Raw genomic sequence first — 8,976 nt, 5'->3', positions numbered from 1 at the left:
GGAAAGTGAAGAAAAACCTTCAGAGTACTTACAAAAGCTTCAATCATTCCCAAGCAGCCCAATGAAAAAATAAACTTTTTCGTAACTTTTTGTCTATTCAATTAGCAAGAAAGTTATGAGACCCGCCAACTTCACATTCCCACAGGAAACCACTTGCAAAATAGATTCTGTCAAAAGGAAGGATTTTAGTTATTTTGCAAGAATTCCTTGTCATGAGAACACACAGGAAAACAAATTCCATTTTTCTCTACTTTTACCCCTCTTCACTTTTCCTAGGAATCCACTGAATGGGCTAAAAGACTACAACAACCTTTCTGCAGTACTATTGATGTCTAACTTCCCAAAGACCAGTGGAGATTTCTTATCTGCTAACAGAACGCGCCTAATAACAGAGTTTCCACCAATCTGAACGACTAAAGCCGACACGTCTATGAAATTTTAAAGTAAAACTTAAAAAAATAGTTCACAACTAAGGAAAGATCCAGTATGCTTACATTAATCCATATAGGCATTTGTTCCTAGATGTTCGAAACACCATCTAAAAGTTCCCAAATCTGAGAGAAGGGAAAGGAACATTAACAGTGTACCTTCCTATAACTGATTTGGATTCATCTTCATAGCCACCCACTTGTCATCGCTAAAGGGCAACATAGTGGCACCCTCGGGATATTCCACGTTTGGCCCGCGAGGGTAAACGCAAATTTTCTCACGAGGTAAGGCATTCCTTCCATCTGCTGTTCCAAGTGGTGTCTTATTGTTGGAATCCAAAGTTGAATTCTTAGAGCTCTTTGAATGCACCAAAGGCAGAGAGAACCCATCCTCGGGCGACGAACAGGTAGAAGGAAATGGATCTCGCAAACTAGCATATATGATGTCAGCTGAACTGGAGCCTCTGTGTCTCTTTGCGTTTATATCTGAGTCAGGAGGCGAGGGAGGGGCATGGTGATAGTTGACTTCGGCATTTGCAGTGGTCAAGTTGGATGAGCGCTTTTCTTCATGTCCAGCTGAGACATGAAAAATATGGACATGATTCCAGTAAACTTGTAATGAAAGGTCTATGTGCCCAATAACAATGATGCTACTTTCAAGAGTACAAGCAAATTCAATACACCATACATATTTGAGCAGGAAACTACATGTTAGACATAAAATACAAACAGCTAAAAAAAAGGGGGATAAATAAGAAGAATTTGGGCACAATTTCACGTATTATCCTTTTACCATGATTTTCTATTACACTCCCTTGAAAGAAAACCCTTAACAACCTCTACTTTGGAAATATGACGAGATCAGGAAAGATGCTTCAAGGGACACCAAAGAAGCAGCAATTTACTTAGAGACACATACATTCCAAAACATTCACATGACTCGGATACAACACAATATGAACATATTGCAGATATGTTATTTTCTCTAAATAGTAGTACAAGGAGACATTGGGGATATGCTAAATTAAGTATATCAAAATTTAGGGTTATGCCTATAGATTCCAATAGCTTTACATCGTAAGTCATAAAATACACATGATACATTAAGTTAAGAAGAATCTTCACGGTCACGGGACTCCAAATATCCTTAAAATATAAGGCCATGATGCTGCGAGTGATTAATTTATCAAATTATGTCTTATCTCTTAAATGGGTTTAGATAACATGTAACTTTGCGGCATTTGATTTTTCCAACTTTTATAAGAGAAATGTCAAATTCCAAAATTTTGATAGTTACGTGTATGCGAGTTCTTTAAAATTTTGTTGATCACGTATTAGTTAACTAGTTTTTTAGTCACAGACACCAAACAATTGCCGGACACATCAAGATTTTTGCGTCAAACTATGTACACGAGAAAAAAGAGTATTGAACAAGTGTGTGAGAGTGTCCAATAAGTGTCCCATTCTTTGAAGTGTCCATTTAGATCAACCTATTTGAAAGATAACATTTCCCAACCTCTGAGCTGATATATGAATAGATCAGGATGATGCTTAAAACCCGACCATTTGAAGTACCACGGAATGACTGAGGAAAGGAGAAAGCAGTACAGAAAGGCCAAGCAACAGAGTGCAGCACAGTGCTTACACTTTAAAGGGAGCCATTTGGCTTGGATAAAGCAATACCCACCCCATTAGCCTATTCTAACCCTTGCTTTTCTCTAGTATAAACCATGATACTTGAGCCAAGGAAAGAATCGTAATTGGATTACTTTAGTTAAACCTTTATCAATGCTATTATTTTCATCAGCTCTCAATATAGCTCATTCAATACAAGGAACCAGAAATTCAAGGATTAATGAGCAGTTTCCCAATTCCGTTGAGACTTGAGAGCCAGCTGGTTCTGGAAGTTGTAAAGTTGGCTTAAGTATTCAAACCATTTGGTCAGATCAGTCCAGAATTCCCTTCAATTGGAATATGACTAGATAGTTTCAATTTTTCAAACAAACAATCATGTATATCTTGACTTCCTACATGAGTTTGGAGTGTCAAAAGCATTTGGTGTGCAATTCCAGAACAATTCTAAGAACATGAAAGCAGAAACTAAAAGTTATTTGTTGAAAGTTAGTGCCACCAAATAGTAAAGAATACATTGAGAATAGTCACCTATGTAGTCCTTGTCCTCCTCTTCCCGAATTACACGGTTTGCAGTTGGTCCAGCAGCAGTCTGTTGCAAATCACCAGAGAAAACAACACCCTTATCCTTTTCGCTCTGCTCTTCTTTTGGTCCAGGCTGTCCAGCACTCTGTTGCCAATCACCAGCAATGACCGACTGCAAAATGGAAGATGAGGCCTCCAAAGCTTTCTTTATTTTGCCTCCAGATTGAAGAATCATAGGGACCATACTTGCTCCACCTGAACAAAAATGGCACAGCATCAACAACGGGCATATGCTTCAATGAAATATGATCCCCAATATGCAAATCTATAACATGTCCTAATGCATCACTCCAAAGCTTTGATTTAACAACATGAACAATGTTAAAAATTGGCTATCTTCTTTCTTGTCTAACACTTGCACTAAACATTCAAGTTCCGGAAGCAATCATCGAAACAGCAAGCATGCATTTTCACCAAATTTCCATATCTGAAAAGTACTTCGCAAAGGAAAAGAGATTTTGTCTTCTATCAAAAGAAACAGACAGCACTAAGATGCAACAGAGAGTGTAAAACCGTAAACAAAAAATGATATTATACCACCATTATCCACGCATTATTCATGCAAAACATAATGCCACTCATTCTACACAAAGATGATAGACTATAACATGCTTTCACCGAAATTGAAAACATTAAGGAAAAGGGCACAAGTAGAGATAACATATTAGCCATCTACAGATAGTTTTCACTAACGGATTGATAAGCAGCAACAGCAATGATAAAAATTAGCACGACAATAAGAACAACGGGTGATATCAGGAACAAGAAATGAGATGGAAAAACAAGCATTGAATTTCAAACGAAGCATGTGTTCCTAGCACCAATAAATCCCAAGGAATGGTACTCCTATCTTATGAGGTTGCTATACATATGAGCTTTGACCATAAAACCCAACGGCAGCAAGAAAGTTCTTACTATTTATTAACAAGTAAGCATGAATTAATTGACGACTATATGATAAAACACACAGAGCTAAAAAGCTCAAGGCATCACATTGATAAGAAAATTACTCTACCAAAACCCATGTCATTGTCTTCCTCTGAGTTTTGATATTTGAGCTATAGAAAACTTGAAACATGTACCTGAGGTAACAAGCTTCTTACGCTCTTGAAGGTCAGTGTATGCAACCTTAGCTGCATTGGTCTCTGCTTGCTTTTTGCTCTTTGCTGCTTGACCTTCAAAAGATTGCCCTTTGATTTCAACAGTGGAGACAAAAGTTGGAATGTGAGGTGGACCAGAAACATTTGTCTCATATTTTGGAACATCTAAACCTTCTTTTTGAGCCAGTTCTTGCAAGAGATTCTTGAAGAGACCAGAATCATCCTGACATTTTGACAAACACACTAAAAATGAACAGCAGGAAAAAAATTATGTGAAGCAAGCATAAAGAACAAGGAAAATTCACGAGATTGTTCAAAGACTAACTTCCTGAACTTCATTGACTGACAACGATTCCAAGGCAACTTTTGCAGCTGCATGTTCAGCTTCTTTTAATGTCGGGGAAAATTCAGGACTCCCATAGGTTTTCCCATCAATTGTGACCTTAGACTTGAATCGACTCGCATGTGGAGGGCCTTCACGTTCAGTAGAATAATCAGGCAGTGGGAGATTTCTCTTTTGAGCATAATTTTGCAGCCGATTTTTGTACAGATGATGCATATCTGCAAGAAAAATAGCATCAAACATGATATCATGCCACGACAAGCAAAAATATGGTCATATTAAATATAAGACATTTGGCCACCTCAACCCTGGATTTGTAAAAATATTTGCCAAACCCTATCCGTTTTTATCCGAATTGTCAAAGTGGAACAATGTTTCCAAAAACTCTACTTCATAATTCATTTCATTTTCTACATTACCTTTCCATTCGAAAGGTGAACTAATCAAACTTTTAAGCATCCAACTAAATAGACAACATTAAACTTCTCAGAGTTTGAAATTCCAGCACATCAACACATCTTACACATCCTATAAGAGGGAAGGTAATGCCTCTCGCAGCAACTGCTATTGAGATGGCAATTCCATGAGAACCCAGTTCAAAATTTGCCAAAAACTACAAACTAAAGATGGTTTGGGATTATTCTGTTTGAAATACAGTCAAACCTAAAACAATATACCTTGGTCTATTTACTTGTTTTCGGAGTTGAAACCTGATCACCAAGATTTGGGAACAAAACAAAACAAAGCCAATCCAACCTGAGTTAGTCAGGTTAGTCCTTTTTTGCTTTGTCCATAAAAGTAAACATATTCATTAAAAAACTCACCAACTCACCATGTGTGCAATGATATGATAATCCACTAAGGGAATGTCATTCATACACAAAATAGCAGGCCAACAACAGAAGGGCAAATAGGTCAAGAACCAACGACCGACCAGCACTAAGAGCGGGCAACTTTTCCGCCACCCCAAAAGGGTTGCCAGGTGGTAAGGACCCCTTTAAACCACCCAGTTCCCTACATGAAGAAGATATCTAACAATCCTTGTTCTATATGGCCTAACAGTCTAACACTCATAAAGGTTGGGACGGCTAACGCTATTGGCCACACTAAGTGCCAACCTCATCCAAACCCTAAATCCAAGGGGCATAATCCTAAAAGAATTCAACCTTCCATGCCCTATATAAACAAACTCCCAATCCTAAACACCATAAATCTACAAATTGACTTAGAAATCGGAGGGATGTTGGTTGACAGTTTGACACCATACCGGTGTCCTTAGTTCTTGCTTGCAGGACAGACGGTCCTATGAATTTATTTTCGCTTCACGAGTTGGTGCCGTCTTTGGGGAAAACTCATCCCTAAACACCCATAAATGGTGAACAATTAATGGCTCAAGCTTGATCCAAGGCATCGTAAGCCCCAAACAATAGAGGACAGACTGCTGGCAATCAAGGAAGCAACCAGAACAGGCCCCCAATTCCACCCCAAGAAGGGAACCTTGGGGTTCAGCACGAAGCAACTCCAAGCGTTGCAGGATCTGGCCTGTGCATCAGCCCAGGGAATGCAACAAGTTGTGAAAAAAAAAAATTTTGGGGGACTTATAAAGGAAATTTTTCACCAACCACGCAATACCAATATGCTGTGTTTGTGTGTGCGCGTGCACGCGTGTTGGTTATATAGAGAGTAAAACTTCAGGGATTAATGTGCTAAGAATTCCATCTGTTGGCAGGGGTCTAAAAGGATTATTAAGCTTTGGTACAACTACACCACTCGTTGGTTTACCTATCTTGAATACTTCAAATACACGAGAAGATAGAGAGAAAGTAGGTTGCTTTGAGGAAATCCGAATTGGCACAAGTGCATTTAAGAAGAAAATAACAGGTTGATCTTCGTTCACATTATTGAATTGCCTAAATTGAAAATAATATAGAGGCAAGATTATCACAAAATTCATAGGACAGATCTATAAAAGGATAACCCTAATTCTGACAGACCATGATCCATTCAACTGAACCCACGTGAACCAACAACAGACAAACATTACAAAAGGAGGAAATAAAGCTAAACAAAGCGACTTGTACTCAACTACCCAAATGCGGCTGGAAGTAACGACTCATCTGAAAAGTATCAAGATGTGTGTCACCGCAAGCATTCTAACAGTTCCTGACCAACTAATGAGCGGAGACGCAGGGCCATGAGAAAAATTGTTACGCTAATTACATGATAAGCAACTGACCGATAAGTTTCTTATCATCTTTGGCTCCAACTAGAGTTTCACTCATCAGAGGAGTCTGTATTGTCCCTGTCATGGTAGGCTGTGATATCCCTGTGCTGAGCTGTCCAACATCCAAACCTGGAACATTCAGAGGAAGTAAGATGGACAAAAAGGTAAAGGTAATTAGTAATTATAGTTTACTATGATAGATCCATTAATGTCATTCCCTTGTCTGCATAATCGACTAGAATAGCATACAAGTCTAACACACCAAAGTACCGTAACAAAGCACACATTGTGTGATGTAAAACATAGCAAGTTGGTTAAATACAAAAGCAAATATCATGAGAGAGTACCATGTCATTCCATCTGTATTAGCACCAACAACACCATTAATCAAGAGAGAATCAACTATGTAAGATGTATTCAAGCCTGAAGACAAATGTAACAATGCAGACTAAGGTAAAGTTGCTTTGAAGATGCATTAGTAGCCACAAGAGAATGAGAGATTATCAATTACACTCCTTCCAGGCTTCCACAATTAGACAATTAGACTTGAAGATATCATAAGCAACACGCAAGCTTCTGAAATTATTATGCCAATGCCAATCCATGTACAGAAGAATAAGAAAAAAGCACATGATAAAATGCAAATATAAGGCTTTAAATATGCTAAAAACCAACAAAGACCCATCAATAACATCATACGAAATGACAAACTATTAATGTTAAGATATATTGCAGGGATACCACTATATATAACCAAAAGAATGTACATTAGTTCTAATATCAAATTCCAGATACATGACAGTCTGGATTAATAGGATAAAAAAAGAATTTAAAATTTTGAAAACAAGACAAACACGTCATTTTCTGTACGCTTTCTTCTATTTTATTCTTGCCCTTTCCAGGGACGGAAACATAACACATTCACACTGGCAACACAGAGCTTAGAAAGCAAAAATTGTCGGCAATATGCATATGCAACATAACTACTAGTGTTTTTCATTTTACTCTGCTCTTCTCTTCCCCAAATCGATCAAAACGCAAAACCTGTTTGATTAACAAGATATGACATGCCATTGCCTCACAATATCCATGGGAAGCCATTTCCAGCATTTGGACTTAGTCATTAGGGAATGGATAAACATATGTTTAGAACTAGAAATCAAAGGATATAGGGTACTTTGGGAAGGGTATCACTGACCCCCTCACTATCAGTCAGCCCCATCCTATACAAAAATACATATCCCCTCACAACTTGTCCGGACAATCATACCTTTAAACATGAAACCATCTCCAGCCCTCCACACTAAGTCTTACTTATTTGCATGAAAGTTTGACTACAAATATCATTTGATATGAGCATTCCAAAGGGCCTAAGAGTAAAACAAAGATATAAGTAAAAGCTTACCAATAGCACAGTCATAAATCCAGAGTTCAAAAAAAGGGACTCGAAAATGCGAACAATAACAAAAGGCCACGTTCTTTTGAGTAAAAAATTTGTGTAGAAATCATTTTGATCTAAGTTTCGGCCAAGGCGTGTACAAATGTTCCAGGTACTTCAAGTAAAATTTAAAATTAGGGCAACATTTGAGTAGAGAGTGGAGATGGTCTAACAGATTATAATGCATACTAACAAGGACAGACCGACGGGCCGATAAGCCTGGGCAGCCGCCCAACCCAAGTTCCAAGCCTTTTTTCGAATTATAGTAGTACCTTTTTCATCAAAAACATAAAAATCATGTACGTTCGCCCACCCAACGTTTTAAAACAATTTAACACCCGCCCATCCAAGTTAATGGATAACAATATCGTCGTTAACTGTACAAACTGATTGAAAATATGTACAAGAATTTAGTTAGACGCCGTACATAGAAATAGGTAGACGGCAAACAAAAGAGCCACAAAATCTATAGAAAATTATCAGGTTTATTACCAGAAGTAGTAGGAAGATGAGAGGGTTGTGGAAAGCTAGGGCACGGGTTAACAGGGGGAGAGAAGTGGTCGAGAGCGACCTTGGCGGCTTTGTTATGAGCTTCTTTGGAAGTCCTGCTGTCATCGGCGGTGGTGAAAGGGACGCCGTTGACAGTGACGGTGGCGGTGAAGCTAGGGTTGTGGTCGAGGCCGCATTTGGTGGTGGAGAACTCCGGTAAGCCCCACGAGTTGCGCTGGCACAGGATTTGCAGCTTCGCTTTGTGCATGACTCGTTCGATCGGTGGCGTTGGGGAAGGAGAGGGGTGTGAGTGAGGGAGTATGTTGGTGTTAGGAGAGAGAGAGAAGGAGAGAGAGAGAGAGACTTCTTGCTGGGGTTCAAGAAAGGAATGAGTACTTACGGAGTATTAGTGAAGGACCGAAGATAGGTGAGCGTTACGTAAGAAGAAATCTTTAAACCAAATTCTAACGACAGCCTAATCCGACTCCGTTCAATTAAATTTCTTATTTATAAAGTAATTATTTTTCGTTTTACGAGATATATTATGAGTTCTTCATAAAAATAAAAATAAGGCTAACTCGATTTTTAGATTTTTTCTTATTTTGTTATTATTTAAATTTTTTTTGAGTTTGTTAGTTTTACGCTTAATTTTTATTGATTATTGATTCATCTCGTCTAAACGAATCAAAAAAGTAAAACTTATGATTTTTATCCAAATATTCTTTAAAATATTTAAG

At 38.2% G+C, this 8,976-nt stretch overlaps 1 protein-coding gene across 1 annotated transcript; it reads right to left on the bottom strand.

The window, feature by feature from the left end:
- Positions 1-406: 406 nt before the first annotated feature.
- LOC131318490 (double-stranded RNA-binding protein 1-like) lies at positions 407-8,664 on the bottom strand. The gene is made up of 6 exons (XM_058348309.1): positions 8,243-8,664; positions 6,325-6,441; positions 4,071-4,306; positions 3,728-3,968; positions 2,592-2,840; positions 407-1,004 (listed from the first exon to the last, which is right to left on the bottom strand). Exons 1-6 carry the CDS (start codon positions 8,505-8,507, stop codon positions 592-594), a joined length of 1,521 nt encoding a protein of 506 aa, XP_058204292.1. The 5' UTR covers positions 8,508-8,664; the 3' UTR covers positions 407-591.
- Positions 8,665-8,976: the final 312 nt, after the last annotated feature.

Source organism: Rhododendron vialii, chromosome 3a (assembly GCF_030253575.1).
Source record: "Rhododendron vialii isolate Sample 1 chromosome 3a, ASM3025357v1".
Lineage (NCBI taxonomy): Eukaryota > Viridiplantae > Streptophyta > Magnoliopsida > Ericales > Ericaceae > Rhododendron > Rhododendron vialii.
This window is presented reverse-complemented; position numbering and strand designations above follow the sequence as displayed.